This window comes from Lagopus leucura, unplaced genomic scaffold (genome assembly GCF_019238085.1).
Source record: "Lagopus leucura isolate 7727_CA_CO unplaced genomic scaffold, USGS_WTPT01 Super-Scaffold_100045, whole genome shotgun sequence".
Classification (NCBI taxonomy): Eukaryota; Metazoa; Chordata; class Aves; order Galliformes; family Phasianidae; genus Lagopus; species Lagopus leucura.
This window is the reverse complement of record NW_024962292.1, coordinates 891263-907576: the sequence shown is the minus strand read 5'-3', so window position 1 is coordinate 907576 and position 16314 is coordinate 891263. Positions and strand designations below refer to the sequence as shown.

Below are 16314 nucleotides of genomic sequence, written 5' to 3'. Positions count from 1 at the left end.
ATCATTTTCTGTTTTTATAGGCACATGAAGAACACTGCAAATGTTCTTGTTTGTAATGCAAAGAGCAGGAATGGCCTCATCTGCCTCAACCCCCCACATCCTTGACTTATGCACAGCAGGAATTTGAGAAGAAAGGGATTTTGTGTGGCAACAAAGTTTTATGTATCTCCACATTTATAAGCAAGACTGACCATAGAATCATACCATCATTAAGACAGGAAAAGACCACTAAGATCACCAAGTCCAACCATACAACCCACCCCACCACGTCCACTATGCACATCTCCACAGTTCTCGTACACTGAAGAGCTTGAGCACATAAGAGCTTTCCCGGATGGAATCCTCAAAGAACAAATGCGATTCTGTGAAATGCCAGCTGCAGAAGATCAGCAATAGAAACCAAGAACTGAACTGAACGTTTACAGCAGGAGAAAGGGCAACATTTCAGCAATCAGCAGCCTGTTTTATAGACTTGCCTGGCTCTAATTACTTAACTTACTCAAGGCACCTAAAACTCATAATAAAGCCGCGTTGCTGATAAAGAACGCATACCAAGATCGAGCTGAAACCTTCCTTTCTGTCCTCCTCCAGCCTGAATCACTGGGAGATGTTCATCTGCACGTTCTCCCTGCACTGTGCTGCAATCTCAGAGCGGTCAGAGGTCTGGAGGAGAACCCAGAGCATTCATCCATCAGCGCACCTGTCCACGGGCTCTGCACTGCAGGGCTGAGATCTGCTGCAAAAGCCAGGCGGGGAGAAATACAGCCATGCAACTCCAGGAATTGTTCACAGGACAGAACCCTCAAGGCCCTGGTGCAATTACGGTCCGTTCAGAGGTAAATTAAGAGGATGAAACATCAGACATTGGAGTAATTCTTAAAATGCTTGTGCAGGCATTTACTCGGTGCACGTTCATTGATCTTAATGCGAGGGAAAGTTGCTGTCTCATGCAATACCATATTATTCAGATTGAAATCTGAGCGCTGCCTGTGCTTCATCCCACAGGGTATTCCCCAAAAAGAATCTCTGCTTCCTCTCCACCTCTGAAAAATTATTAGTAGTAAGCACAGGCACAGAAGCCTTCCAAATTTAACCTTTATCTGTATACAAAGATCAAGTTCTCTCTGCATCTTAAGAGCAAAGCCCTGCTTTTTGGCAATACCTCAAAGGAAAAAAAAAAAAAAAAAAAAAGGAAATAAATTTAAAAACTAAGGGCTACACTGCATGATCTGAGCATGAAGGCACAAAAAAATCCTCTTGCTGACTTGGGCAAGCCACTTGACCCGACTTAACTGTGCTCTCAAATTGGGTTAAAAGCAAGATGTCCCTGCAAAATGTAATGCTGCATCTCATCTAAACATTCCTCGAGGGAATGGGATATACAAAAATAGGCTCCGGTCTAATTGCAGATAGGAAGATTGTCTTCAAAATGTGCAGGGCTGGTTCCTGCTGCAGACAGGAATAGTAGCCAGCTTTCCAAAGGTCTGTCCCAGAATCAGCTATTCAGCTCAAGCCTGAGGTTCCCTGCACACCAAGGACAAGCCACACTTCTCTGAGCATCCTTAGATTTGTTTCCCTGTTTCTGCCTTTGCACTGCTTTTACAGACACAAGAATTAAAGCACCGCAAAGCTGAGCACCCTCACAGCCCCACAGGGAATTGCAGGCATAGCTGCAGGGACCAGCTCAGAGCCTCAGCAACATCCCTGTGCAGCCTTTACCATCTCACTTTCTCCATACCCCAAGCCCATGGTTTATGCTTTCCCAGAAGTGGGGCCACAGAGCCGTGCTCTTGGGCTCCCTTTGCAACGCGACCACCAACAACGAAGGATAGGCTGAGATTTCAGAGCCTGTTGAGGGCAGGTGGCCCAGGTCTGGCCCTCGTTTTGTGCCTTGATAACAAAGACAAGAGAGCAGGGTCTTGGAGCAAGATGATCATGGGTAAAGCCAAAGCAGGAAACACGTGCGTTACCAAAGCACTGCTAATTTCACTTGCTCATCAGTTTTAATTAACAGGCTTGCACAGTACGCGCAATATGGCTTAGAGCTGGTGATCTCCCCACCTGCTCAATTCACCTGCCATCAGCCGGCAGATAGAGGCAGAGGGATCAGAACACATGAAGCCTCCTGTAAAATTTAACCACGCCATACTTTGGCACTTTCTCAGCCTTCTATGCTCCTGGTTAAGTGTTACAAGGCCAGGGGATTTGCATTGCTACCCGTGTTCAAGGGATTCACCAAACCACGCAGCATCGGTGCAATAACAACAGGGCACCACATCCCCTTCCCCACCCCTGCAGTGCAGATGCTTGCAGGCCAGCAATCTGCTTCCATCTCATTTAGGGTCACACTTCCTGAGCCCTGAGCTCAGCACTCTCTGCTACTCACATCCCTGCACCAGCCCCAGCACCACCCAGTCGTGTGAAAGAAGTTCTCTATTTTTATCCCAGTTCCTAAGGCTATGAGGCTCATGTGATTGCCCTGTCTGGCTGCTCCCCTTAATATCTGGCCATGTTGGCCAATTTTCTTCCAATTTGCCAAAGCGTAGAGAGCCTTCCTCTCTGATGGGCAGCAGCAAGGAGCAGGATGCATGTGCTCAGCAAACCCACAGAGCCCAGTCCAGCAAAGGAGAGATTTGTTCACTCTCCTTATTTCCCAGCACCAGTAAACACAACAATAAATAGCAAGCTGCAAGAGGCAGATGATCGTGTAGGTGAAAGATAGAAAACATCTCAAAATGATTTAAAGGAGGGAGGAGAACAGGAAGACAGGACTGCAGATGATGTTCCCCGAGGAGGAGGAGCTCAGCTGGTGGAAGGCAGCAGGAACAGGGAATGTTTTCTTGCCCACCTTGCAGCTCTCTGCTTGGGGTGATGCTCAGGTGCTGCTCCCTGCTTGCACAGGTCTCCAGGATGTGGGGATCCTGCCAGCTCCATCTCAGGATGCTGGAAACAAGTCCAGCGCTGCAAGGACCTGACCCAGGGTCTTTAAAGCTCCCAAATAACAGGGACACAGGACATAGACACATTAAAGCTGAAGAGGATTATCTAGCTGCCATTTCAACACGCTGGTAAATCAAAGTCGATAGAAGCCATATGCTCTGCTGGGAAGCATCCATCTCGTTGCCAAGGAAACATCCTTCCCATTTAAAATGGCAGGCAAAGGCTTGTGAAAATCTGCTGTAACCCGCTTCTCTAGGCACGAGCAGGTCCCCAGGCAGCTCCTGCAGCACCGTGCTGGATGGCTGCTCCTGGGAGCTCAGCAGCTCAGGGAGAGAGCAGCACAGGAATGGCCCAGAAGGAATCAGCCCTGGCCTGACAGCAGTGGGACCCCATTTCCAACTCATTCCCATCATGTATTTCTTGGGAATAACAGGGAATTGCCTGCCTGGGTCCAATCAAACAGTGCTGCTCAGGGATGCTGTATGGGCAGTGGGGCAAAGCGCTGCTCAAGCAAGAGAAAAACAAACAAGAGAGAGAGACGTGGGCTGGGCTGCTGCAGCTCCAAGCCAGCCTCTTCCAAAGCAGCAGGTACCATCCAACTTCCTACAAGGAGCAGGCAAAAATCTGACCTTGGAAGAGATAGCACTCCACAGGCAGTGCTCTCAGAGACAGTGAGAAACTCATACAAGTTGGCTTTGATTGAGAGAGAAGACACAGATTAGTTACCAACGGGACTTTGTGACAGAGAACAGAGAACTGCATATTGTTTTGGAAAGATGGTGCTTCTACACAGCTACTTCCAACCTCAGCCTCTCCAGACGTCTTTTCCTTAAAATGCTCTTCCATTTACTGCAAGTCTCACAAGTAGATGAAGTCAACTCCTAAAGTAGGGAAACAACTATTTTCTCTTCTGATAAGTAGCTGTGTTCTAACAAACTTGGTGATGCATAACAGAGACATTATTTAATAATTCAAAGCCAAGGCCTGGCAGAACAAGGATACTGAAGTCTCCTCGTCTGTGTAGGAAGTGATTACTGCTGCTGGAGGAGGGAGAGGCCATAGTGACAGCACAGGGTGCTGAGCCCTGCTGCAGGGATCTTGTCCATGGTGTGGAATTCCTCCACACTTGGGCTCCCAAATGGGGATGATTCTCCCTAGCACACAGCTCAGGTTTAGCCCGCATGTAAATCCAGCCATGCCTGCAGCCTCATAAATCTTCCTGAAGGAACACAGAGCCCAGCAAAGCACACCAGCATGCAAAGTCTGCACAGATCAGAGCCAACAACAGCATCACACAACAGCTCAAAAGCAGAACAACATCCTGCAGCATGACACCGGGGCACAGCCAACACCATGCAGAGGTGCAAGTCACCCCGTACAATGTCTCCAGGCGTTTGCTACAACGCTCTATCCCCTAAACTCAACAGCTCGTGAGCAGTACACTACTCCACCATCAGGACACGCTGCTTCTGCCCGAGCTAGGAACGATTCACCTTCACTTGGTGGCATTGATGCGTGACCATCAGCCAGCCCCAAAACACAGTGGGGGCATCTGAGAACTGTGTCACCATCAATATCAAATGGCCCTTTTGTGGTCCTGCATGCTCCTCCCCTGCTGCCTTGGCTCGGAGCCTCGCGAGCGGTCTGTGCTGTGCGTAGAGGACACCAGCAACGATGAAAAGCAATGAATGGATAACAGCCAGGTAGTATTTTGAGTCGCAGCCTCATCAGCCTGCTGCTAACACAGAGCAGGAGCAGCTCTCCGTCCTGGTTGTGTAACCCAGCCTCACAGGACGCTCCCCATAATTACAGGGCCTTTCCCTGCAGTCCCACAGGGGCCATACTCAGCATTCATCAGAGGATGCTCAGAGTTTCGCTTCCTCTCTAGTACATTTTTTCAGTCTTCCCTAGAAACAGGGAAAGGAAGCAGGCAGAAAAAAAAAGAAAAAGATTTAATTAACTTTTATTTAATTTCTGCTGCGCTTTCAGAAACGAAATAGCAGAGCTGCCCCAGCAGGTGTGGGCTCAGGCTCAACTCCAGCTCTTTCTGACCCACATCACACCAAGATATGGCTGTGGGAAAGATGGGCATTCCTGGCCAAGAGTGGGGCTCCCAACCCATTGGCTCAATGAGTTTCCTTTGGGTGCTTTTAATAATATCCATTCCCACAGCAAGGGCCGAAAAAGCAAGGTTGGGTAGGAATGCAGCTTGTCTGGGGGGTTCAGCATGTTTCAGCTTCTCTGCAGAGAGCGGGGGCTCAGGGTTATTTTCACTCTGCAGAGAGGTTCATAAAAAAAGGTGGCAAAAAATGGCCAACTGGGTGAAATGCTCCCTAGGCACCCAAGGTCCTGCGTGAGGACAGATGGAGCCAAGGCAGTGCCAGTCTCCCAGGTTTGGCCACTCCAAAGAACAGAGCAAAAACCTGAGCCTGGGACATGTTTCACCCTCTTGTAGTGCCTACATCCCCAAGGACTCAATGATCTTAAAGGTCATTTCCAGCCTTAATGATTCTATGAAGCCATTGCTGGCCTACAACCACATCCCAGCCCTGCATGCTGTTATCTTTCCTGGCTCAGATGCTACAACTACTGATCTGCAGTGAGCCTAGGGCCTCCCAGCATCACTCCCGATGCTCCCAGCACCCACAAGTGGTCAGAGCTCAGCTCACGAAGGCTTCATATTAGATCTGATTTCTGTTGCAAAAGGGAAAAGCAGCAGCAACAAAAGCTCAGTGCAGGAATCCTTCTTTCCCCTTATTAGCTGGCATATTAAGAAAGGATCAGCCAAATAAGAATTACATTAAAAACATCTAGATTCTAAAGCAGAAAATGTGAAAAGCAAGGAAAAAAAAAAAATATCAGTGCCAAATTCTAAATGGCTGCATATCATGTCTGAGACAACAGAAAATTTCCCAACCTCTTTCTCTCTAAGACTTTTTCCTTTTTAATAGAAAATGCCACAACTGTAAAACAACCACTAACCAAACAAAAACAGACCAGGAGCCCCCAGGACGAAACCATGATGTCACAATTAACGAAGTTTCTTTAGCACTAATACAGATTAAATGCATCAGTCCCTCCGGCTACGGAGACAGAGCCCTCCTGAAGTGCCAGCAATTCAGTTAGACAACACAAGGACTGGTCTCTGTGGCTCAGCGTGATGCTTAATGGGGTGTGAAGCCAGCCCTGGTTCAATGCTGCCATCAGCTCTTGCTCAGATGGATGCTGCTCCCTGCAGAGCTGCTGGGGAGAGGCTGGTCTGGTATCCAGACACCTCTCTGCAAGGCCACCAGGACACAGGCGAGGCCTTTCTCCACCCCAGGAGAAACAACACAGCAAAGTCCCTCGTGATCTGGCAGCTCCTGTGCTGCCAAAGTCTCAGAGGAACTCATCCACATTTGCCTGTGGCACTTCCAAGTCTCTGCTCTGATACCAATAGAGAATTACAGCTGCTAGGAAATACCTCTCCTAAACTGGAAAAATAAACCACCCGTTAAAAAGCCAAAAGCATCAACAAATCAACCTGAGGGGTAAAAAAAAAGGAGTTACAAATCACGCTTCCCACTTGGTTGTGAGCCACTGCAGAGCAAGAAGCACTTCTGGGCACCATCATGCAGTGCCCCATGTCCCTACAAGCCATCCTAGCAGCTGGGAGATGCCAAGGAGGACAAATATCCCATGCAAACTCCTACCGGTGTTCAGGACCACCAGGACCTCTTCGCTCCTCCAGTCAGGGACACAGGTTAGCAGCACCTGTATTCCAAACAGCAGAGCCAGAGTTTTGCTGCTCATTCAAGCCTGAATTCTTTATATAGAGTCAGGGCAGGATCCAAAAGCGGAAGAGAGACACCCACTCCCATGGAGTGTAACACACACGCTGCAATAAATAGCTCCCTGCCTAAGGAGATGACTCAGGAGTCTCACTAGTCCCCCAAGCACAAATCAGTGCTAATAAACCCAGGAAACCTGGAGGAAGCCCCAGCGAGGGATTCGCTTGGACAACATCCTCATACTTGCCATGCACAGGATAAGGAGAAGGATGAGCAAACACAGGTGGAACCAGCAATCACAGCACAAGGAGCCTGCTCCAGGAGCCACACATGGCCCTCAGTACTGGGAGAGGTTTTGTTCTTCTTGTCCCTTCTGGATGGATGTGTTTTGGTTTCGTTCCCATACAGATTAGCATGGCAGAAGGCAGCGTGGCCTCACTCTCTATTTGCCCAGCTGTAATATAGAGAGATTTGTATTCAACTCCTTTGCTCTCCTCTAAAGTGAAAGATGGAGTATTCTTGCATCCCCTTCTACATTCCTCAGACCTAGTAACGAAGCTCCAAGCAAACATAAACTCAATGGTCATCCTGAGACTCCACGTCGCGTAAAATCCCATAAACATGCAGGAGAAAAACTCTCCCAGTGCTGCCATTTCACTGCCATGCACAGTACTCCAACAGTGGAGCTGCTGCAAGCACACAGAAGCCATACCTACCTCAGCATAGGGAACATTTCCTGGGGAGATGCTTCCCTCCTCCCAGCACAGATGAACTCTGCTGAGCTCCTGAGTCTGGTGGATTGCCCTGGACAGCCTGTCCTCACCAAAGCCAAGCTGTTTCCTTTTCAAACCCAAGCAGCAGGAATAGCAACCAACCCATCAACTCAAAAACAAAGAAACAACCAGGCAAACACCCTTAAAAAGAAGACTGGAACAAAGCAGTTACCAGCAGTTCCCCAGCACCTACTTTAGGACTAACACCTGCATCCTACTCAACACAGAAAGTCACAAAATCATAAAATCACTGAGGCTTTGAGATCCCCAAATCCAGTCCCAGCCCACCCCACTGTGCCCACTGCCCTCATCCCTCAGTGCCACATCTCCACAGCTCTGGAACACCTCCAGGGACGGTGACTCCACCACCCCCTGGGCAGCTGTGCCCCTGCATCACTGCTCTTTTGGAAAAAAACTTTTCCTACTATCCAACCTGAGGTCTTTAGAGCAGGTATTGAACCTTTTGGGCTTCACGTATAGAAGAGAAGCTCACAGACTTGACTTTCATTAGGGTTGCTGACACGCTGCTATAATATTAATTTTGTTTTCCCCTTGGAGTTCACTGTAACTACTATTTGACTGAAGTTTCTCTTTTCTCTTTTGCACAGCTCATTAATTTCCAACCACACCAAACACAAGTTGCAACAAATGCACGCAGCAGGTGCCCTGACACGAGCTCCCACACTCACACAGGCGATGGAGAAGAGGTGCCTGTGAGTCACCTTTGAGCCAGGATCTCCTCTAGGTTTAATTCCTGAGCACCACAAGAGCTTTACAGGGAGTGACAGCGTGTCTGCAGGAGCTGTGCGAGGAAAACCCATCCTGCTACACTCATCCATTGCAACGTGTGACAGCAGCTCTGCAATTGCCTCGGACAGGTTTTGCTCCCTGGGTTGGTGGAGCTGTAAAGCAGAAGGTGGAACTTGAGGCACATTGGGGTCTGTCTGTAAACGCAGCACCTGGGAATCCCTGAGAAAGTCCATCCCAAAGGCATTAACCTTTGCCTCGTGCAATCTCATCCTAGGGAAGCTGAGAGACTGCTGCAGTGGATAGACACACACAGACACCATCCTCAGCCCCCACGCAGTGAGGACAGCTGCTCCCCAGCACTCTTCATCCTCTCGTTCCCTTGCCCTGTGCCCCTGCCTGGGATGCATTCAGTGTCAGAAGGAAGGTTGGCCATCCTGCCAGGCACTCTGCTCCCAGAGCCCAGATGCAACCAGAGCTGCTCTGAACAATAATCAGTGTTAATAAGACTTGATTACGCTCTAATTCCCTCTGGGACTTGGGTTGCAGGTCCACAAGATGATTGGGGTTTGCTGTAAAAGTTCCTTTCTCAAAACTGCTTCTTAACAGTTGCTGGCTAAGTGTGGAGCTCAGACTGCTGTCATTCTGCTTTGATGTGGATCAGACCCACCTCCCACCTTCATGTGTTGGCACATCCACAGTGCAGTTCTGGCTCTGAACACCACAGTTCCTAGTGGCTGGGGTGGGAGATGCTTAGCACTGCCTCAGCTCACTCCAGTTTTCAGTTTGCAAACAGATGCCAACCTGTGTCTTCTCAACTCGTTTTTGGGACTCATCTCATCCAGCTTCCACCCAAGGTGCACAAGGGAACTCAGGTTCACTTTGTCATAAAAAGAGAAAAGGGCATCTCCAGAAGGCAGACGTGCTCTGAGTATCCTATGGGCTTTCTGAGAGGAACATAGGACACAGTGCTCCATCCAGCAGGCATCTGAGCATCACCAAGCTCAATGTCTGAGCACGGTCCACACTAACACAAACCAGGAAGCTCCTGCTGCACCCAGCACTCCTGATGCCCCATGGTAGTTTAAAGCATGCCACTACAGCAGCAAGAGGGGTGAGAAGATATCACAGATCTCCCATTCCCTGTGCACTGGGAAAAGCTGCTCTTTGCCCAACACCCAATCATAGACTCATTCAGGTTGGAAAGGACCTCCAAGATCCTCAAGTTCAACTCCATCCCACCCCACCATGCCCACATCCCTCAGTGCCATATCTCCACAGCTCTGGAACACCTCCATGGATGGTGACCCCACTGCTCCCTAGGCAGCTGTGCCACTGCATCACTGCTCTCCAGGGGGAAAAAAAAAAAAAACACAAATGTTCCTAACATCCAACCTAACATCCAACCTGAACCTTCCTGGTGCAACTTAAGGCCCAATCCACCCAAAAGAAGTCACCAGATGGATGTTAACCAACACCAGAGCTTTTCACACATTTAAAAAGCACATTTGAGGTTGGAGCGATACTGCAGACAGATGAGAGATAGGCAGAGGAATGCTCCGGTTTCCCTCATTTATTGGCACTCAGGAAGCCCAGAGGCTGCAATAAAGCAGCTCTCATCATCCCAGCCAGTGACTTCTGCTCAAGATACTCCCCAGCAGACAGCTCTGCACATAATTAATTCAGTGCTTTAGAACAGTTGCACATGACCTCCCCAAACACCTCCAGTCTGTGTGTCAGAGCTGCTGCATTCACAGCTTGCCCAGAACAGGGCTGGGAGAAGCGTGTGGGAAGCTGAGGTCACCAAGAGCTCCAGCTTGTTCTTTCTGTCTGTGTGGATGGGCACATCCACCAAAAGGCCAATTTAAATACCTGCAGCATCAGCAGGGCCATCCTCTACTCTAGATGATGTCAGAGGAGCCCAAGTGCTCTTGGCTTACAGCCCAGCTAGGAACAGTTTGAACACATGGCAGTGATGGACCAGGTGTCCTCCTGCACTACCTGGTCCTGCTGACACACACTCGCTGCTCAAACCACCTCACAATGCATGCATTCATCAAATTCAGCCCAGACCACCCCGATCAGCCAGTTTTTAAATGTAATTAATTCAGTTCTGATCACCTGGTGGCTAAAAGCCATTGCATTATCCCATAGCAACGCAAACCACCATGGGAAGAGGCTTATCCAGCTCAGTGCTGGAGATCTTGTCTCTGAAGGGGACGTCTCTCACGAACAGGCTTGCATTTCCACAGAAGCATGCTGTAGTTTAATCCTCTGTAGGAATCACCCTCCATCCTCCTCTGCTCCCCTGCTTCTTCTCCGCAGGAGATTACATGGCAGGAACTGCCACTGTAATTTTAAAGAGGAATCAGTCCCTCAAGAGCCCACAGAGAAACCAGCTCTACGTTTGGGCTACCTTAAACAGGATTATGCAGGGTTGAGCGTTTGCTGCTTAAATCCCAAATGCCACATGCAAAACTTCTGTGCTTTTTGATCCCAGTAAGCCCTGCAAAAACCTGACAACAGCCTGCCATCCTGCTTTACCAACAGACCATAGAGTCTCATCCCACCACGTCCTCCATCTGCCGCCAAGTAAAAAAAAATATGTATTAAAAAAAATAATAATAATAATGTGGTTTTCACAAATTGCATTTCTTTGTTGAAGAGACACCCATCTCCCCTTTAGTAGAGGATTTGGGACTTGCTTTGGGGGTCATTCCTTCTTAAGAAAGATGGAGGCTCAGCTGTTTGAGGCGCATTGCATTGCAGAAAGGAAGTCACCCAGGGGACCGACTTGTTTTTCCTTTTCTGAATGTCAGTGTGGGGTGAATACAACTGGAACGTGACGCATTAAATCGGGTTGCTCCCACCCAGCTCTGACTAAGCAGGAGCTGGTGAGGCATCGCTGCATGGAAGTCCCCAGGGAGGACAAACTGCACGGTGAGGGCATCGGTCTCCAGAGCCCAACAGCTCCATTACGCCCAGCACATGGGATTTGTGTTGGACTTTCATCCTACACTCTCAATAGGATGTGGGGAGGATCCTGCCCATCACTAGTGGGTTGGATGGGTTTGGGGTTGTTAAAGGCTCACATGAGCATGCAGAGAAACACACGTGAGGGTCAATTTAAACTTTCTCTTAATTAATCAATGCATTGAAATAGGTATACAAAATTAACCGGGGAGAAAACCAAAACAAAACGCACAAGCTTTCTGAGAGCAGAAAAATACCTAGGGGTTCCCGAGGGCATTATATCAAAAGTAAAAGATGATCTGAGAAAGAAGATCTCCATGCAGTAACCACATTTTCCTGGTCCCTAAGGGCTGGGAGGAGTCACAAAAGAGGGCACTTCTGCACCAAGAAACCCCACACCTCTAAGGAAGAAATTGCATCAACTCTTCATCTTCCCAATGCTCCATAGCTGCTGCCACAGAGAACAATAAACAGAACGTGAAAATTACATTTGCTGTAGACACACAGCTTTAAAAAGGCTGAACATAGGTCCCAAACAAGAGCAGCTCACCCAAAGGTCAGGAACTACACCTGCAGACACAGAGGGCTGTGGGGCACCCAGTCCACGCAGTCAGCACAGAGCACAGCATCCCTTCTGGAATAGGATGCACCACAGCACCATCAAGCACGGGACAAGTGATAATAAGCAAGGTAAGAGGATTAGAAGGGAAAAGATAACCTAAACCATTAAAAAAAAAAAAAAAAAAAAAAAAGGAAAACGGAACAATTTTGAAAGCAAAACGCCTCTCTGTGCAGAGAGCTGCCGTGAGACCTAAGAGCTGCCATGTCCCTCAAAAGGCATGGCTTGCTGCTTAGACAGGGCTCAACTTTTCAAGTTTTAGCTCAACCTTGAACAGAACGAGGCCATGTGCTGCAGTGCTATGGCTCTGCCAAAAAAGACAAGAAAAAAAAAAAAGAAAGAAAAAAGAGAGAGAGAGAGCTGAGAGGAGGAAGAGGAATACCAGGAAAATATGGGAGGTGAGATACAGGAAGCCCAGAGTCCATCTCCAGCCACACTCCAAGATGGGATCCATGAGACTCAGCTGTCCATAGAACTGTGCAGAACATACATACCTGTATAATGTACACATACACACCATGAGTGGGTCACCCACTTGTGTCAGTGTGGGAAGAGCTGTTATGCATAGAAATGAATCACAACACAGCAACATGAAATAGGGAGCACTGTTTTCACGGAGGGCACAGAGCTGTTACAGAGGCAATAGCTGGGCTGAGTCTGGAGGGATGGAAGCTCCACTGAATTTCTCTGATTTGCACTGTGTGAAATGGTGCAAAAGGGAAAGAACAACGACAGAAGAAGAAGGGAAATAGATCGATGGATGCAGCATGAGAAACACTGCCACTTGCGTGGGGATCTCCAAGCAGCTCTTCCACACAAACTTCATGACCTTGAGGCAGTCCCTTCGCCCTCATGTCTGTGCAGAAGCAGCCAGCAGGCTTTGTGCTGTCCTTGTTGGATTATAGACTTTTTTAGCTACAAAAACCCAGAAAAGCCCCCACCTGCTCCATTCTGATACACACAAAGCTGGCACTGGTGGGGTCTGGCTGACGGGCAGCAAAGGGAGTAGCTGGCACTGGGCTTTTCCCCAGTGACTTTGTGAGATGTTCACTGTACCCTCCAGCTCTCTAAATAACATATTACTGACCTGCCAAAGCCAACCTTATTGTATGCATGGTTCAGAAGACTGGCATTCACAAAACATCCCAACGCACTGTAAAAAATTAATCACATTACTAATGCTTCACAGACCTCAGTGCAGCTCCTACCTCAGCCCTGAGCACTGCCTCCATTTCCCAGCAGTGTGGGTCAGGGGTGGTTTTGCAGTGTTTCCTATTCAGGCGCAGCTCCTGGCACAACCAGGTGACACACAGCCACGGGCCCAAAGCAAGATGCAGCTGTGGGCTCTAGAGGAATGCACTGGAAATGGGGACTTCAGGAGAAGGTGAATCCCAGAAGGAGGTAGCTTGGGATACCCTGCTTGTGCCCTGTGATGATTACTGCCTGCCCGAGCCAATGCCACTGCAGAGAGCGACGTAGATCAGAAGTCAAGACAGCAGCTGAAGAAGCAAAAGAAGCTTACAAAGCCCTCCCAGGCAGGGCTACCCCTTGCTGGTCATTTGGCTTTCAGCCCCTTTCAGTGCTGCCATTGCCAGTTCAAGCTGGGTTTTCACCTGTGTACAGCATGCACCGTGTGCTCTTAAATACAACCTCATCCTCACTGTAAAGCCAGGCGAGCCCCTCCATAAGACTTCGCAGCACCAAGCACATAGAATTCCTGGGCATGGAGAATGCTCAGGACCTCACTGCCATCACATCCATCACTGAGCTCCAAGGATGCTCCCAGGGACACCCAGCTCTCTACAAGCCCCCAGCCCTCTGCAGTGCAGGGTGAAGCTTTCCCTTCCTCCCAAACAGCATCTTATCACCCGGACACAACACACCTCCCTGGGAGGCCTCAAGGCACAAAATGGCTGAGGACCATAAAGCACATCCCAACATCTCATCTAAGAATGTCATTAGCAGCAAAAGGAATAAGGGAAAATAACAAAAGGCCCCAAAAATCTTCTCGATTGAGTTGACGGAGGCCCTGGCCATAATGAAGAGCACGCAAACAAAAAAATCCATTGGCTCTAAGGGCGCAGGAACCCAAACAGGGCTGTGCTGGAGCCCAGGACCGCAGAAGAGCCCAGTGGAACTGTGGAAAGTCCCAGAGGGAAGGGAGTTGCAGTAACACAGCGACTTATCCTGACCCTCCCTTTGCAATCCTAATAACGAACAGCCAGCTGCCCTCCTCCTGCAGCATAACCTGCAGTCAGGGGCATTTTTTCCCCACCCAACGTAGCCATTCCTGCCTAAAATCCAGGCTGCCGAGGGGAAACGCGCACCCCGGGACCGCTCCTTTGTTCCCTCTCCACCCCCCCCCAGAAAGCCCCAAACGCAGCTCAGCATTTCTTTGCAGATATTCCCACCCCACTGCCTCCCACGGGGGGCACAGAAGAACCTCCGGACCCCGGTGCGGAGCCGCAACCCCCCGGCCCCACATCCTCCGCAGCACCCCGCAAAAGATGGGGCCGGAGGAGACGGGGGGGTGGGGAAGGGAAAAAAGCCAGTTCCCGAGCAGCGCTTTGTGTTCCTCAGCTCGCAGCATTGCTATGGTGATTTCAAGCAAGACGGAGGAGCGCTCCCTCCCCATCTCCCCTGCATGCACCCACCACAGCCCCTTCCCCCACAAGCGGGGAAGTAAACGGGGGTGCATAGGGCCGGTGCATTGCACCTCCCCACCGGAACCACCCCCAGCTCTGCAGGGACAGCTTCATTTTTCCCCCTCACCATACACACACCGCACATCCCTTCCCCAGGTGCACCGTGCCCGGACACTGTAGGGCTGCGGCAGCTCCGGGAGGGGCTCACAGTACTCTTAGGTTCCCCAGCGAGCATATCTACCCCCCCCTCCCCCATCCCTTCCTTCCCTGCAGCCGTTCTGCAGCTGGAGCATCCCCCACCCACCCTGCACTCCGCGATTGGCGATGGGTGGCAAAGAGAAATTTGGGGCTAGGGGTAAAAAGGGAGGGGGCTGCGCTGTACCCCCCCCACACACACACCACCACCTTTTTATTACTCACACGTATGCGTGGTAAATGAAAGCCCAGCCCCGCGGTCTTTCCAGCACATTGTAGAGAAAATTCTGCAGCTTGCGGTAAAAAGCATTCCTTTTGGGGGGCTTCCCGCTGCCCGACACCCCCGAACGGGGTTTGCTGAGGATGCTACCCCTCTTGGTGCTCTCGGAACCGGCGATGAGCAGAGCCCCATCCCGGCTGGAGTCCGGAGCTCCCGGGTCCAGCCCTACGAAGCCCACCTTCAGCTTCTTCTCGGCGGCGGGCCCCGGGTAAACGCCTCCGTTGCGGGATTTCTGCACCATGGTGGTGGCCGAGGGCGGCGGGGCCGCGGGAGGGGGGTGGCAGGGGAGGGGGGGCTCCACCCGCGCTCCCCTCCGCTGCTCCGCGCCCGGCGCTGGAGACGCCGCAGGAACGGAACGGAACGGAACCGGCCGCAATGGGCTCCGCCGGGCCGCGCCCCGCCCGCTCCGCCCGCCCCGTTAACCCTCAGCTGTGCGGGGAGCGGCTGCCGAAGTCCCGCAGAGAGCATCCTTCAGAATAGGGGGCTGAGAGCTCCCCGCTCTCATAGAAAGGAAAAGGGAAAAAAAAAATAATGAAAGAAAGAAAGAAAGAAGGAAAGAAAGAAGGAAAACCACCCTAAAAAACATACACACACGCTAATGGAAACAAGTGCAAAGAAAGCAAGTTCTGGTGTCCCCCCACAAAGCAGGCTTCAGTATCCTCTCAAAAATTCAGGATCTGGCATTCTGCCCCCAGAAGAAAGCTCCAGCATCCTCTAAAACCAAGCTCTGGCATCTTCCCGTGGCCTAAAGTCACCCTCAGTGTCTCCCTGCTTTGGCTTCTCCCCATAAAGTCACTGCAGGTCCCACAGTGTGAGCTGTTCTGCTGGGGCTGCCCTGTGGTGGGGTGCCCATCCCAACAGCTCTGCCACAGTCTGGGTGGCAGCAGGCACAGGCAGTGCCACGTAGGTCACAGGAGGGAACCAGCTCCATACCCACTCAGCTTCTGTAACCCCATGACAAATCCACTTATGCAAAGCCATTCCCTTTGCCCACGCTTCCCTGAGGTCAAACCTATCTTCTTCGGGCTCACAAACCCTGTACACCTTACTTCCTGTGCTGAATCTTCAGCATGATGTGGGTACGAAGCTCCCACTGTAGGAAGCCCTTTACTAAGCACGCTGACCCAAACCACCTCTTTGTCACAGCCTGTAATTATGACCCAGTGTTACCATTTTCTCCCATACAGCACGGCAGGCTTCTGCCCCATAGAATATTTCCTCCTGATGGACAATCACAGGACTCAGAAGAACACGCAAAAGCCTGACATAAGAAAGATGTAACTTCCTTCACCATTACCCTCCATGGAAAACAGCTCTGTTTTTCATAAGTAGGCAGTGCTTTAGGACAAGGCTTGTGTGAAAATAGAACTGT

The 16314-nt window shown here is 50.2% G+C and overlaps 1 protein-coding gene across 5 annotated transcripts in view; it reads right to left on the bottom strand.

Annotated features, from left to right (window-relative positions):
* KCNQ2 (potassium voltage-gated channel subfamily Q member 2) overlaps window positions 1-15183 on the bottom strand; it is a 57079-nt gene extending 41896 nt beyond the window's left edge. For all 5 annotated transcript variants that reach the window (XM_042884757.1, XM_042884756.1, XM_042884758.1 and 2 more), the window contains exon 1: window positions 14888-15183. In XM_042884757.1, the coding sequence (XP_042740691.1) occupies window positions 14888-15183 (296 nt within the window). The remainder of the gene's footprint in view (window positions 1-14887) is intronic.
* Window positions 15184-16314: the final 1131 nt, after the last annotated feature.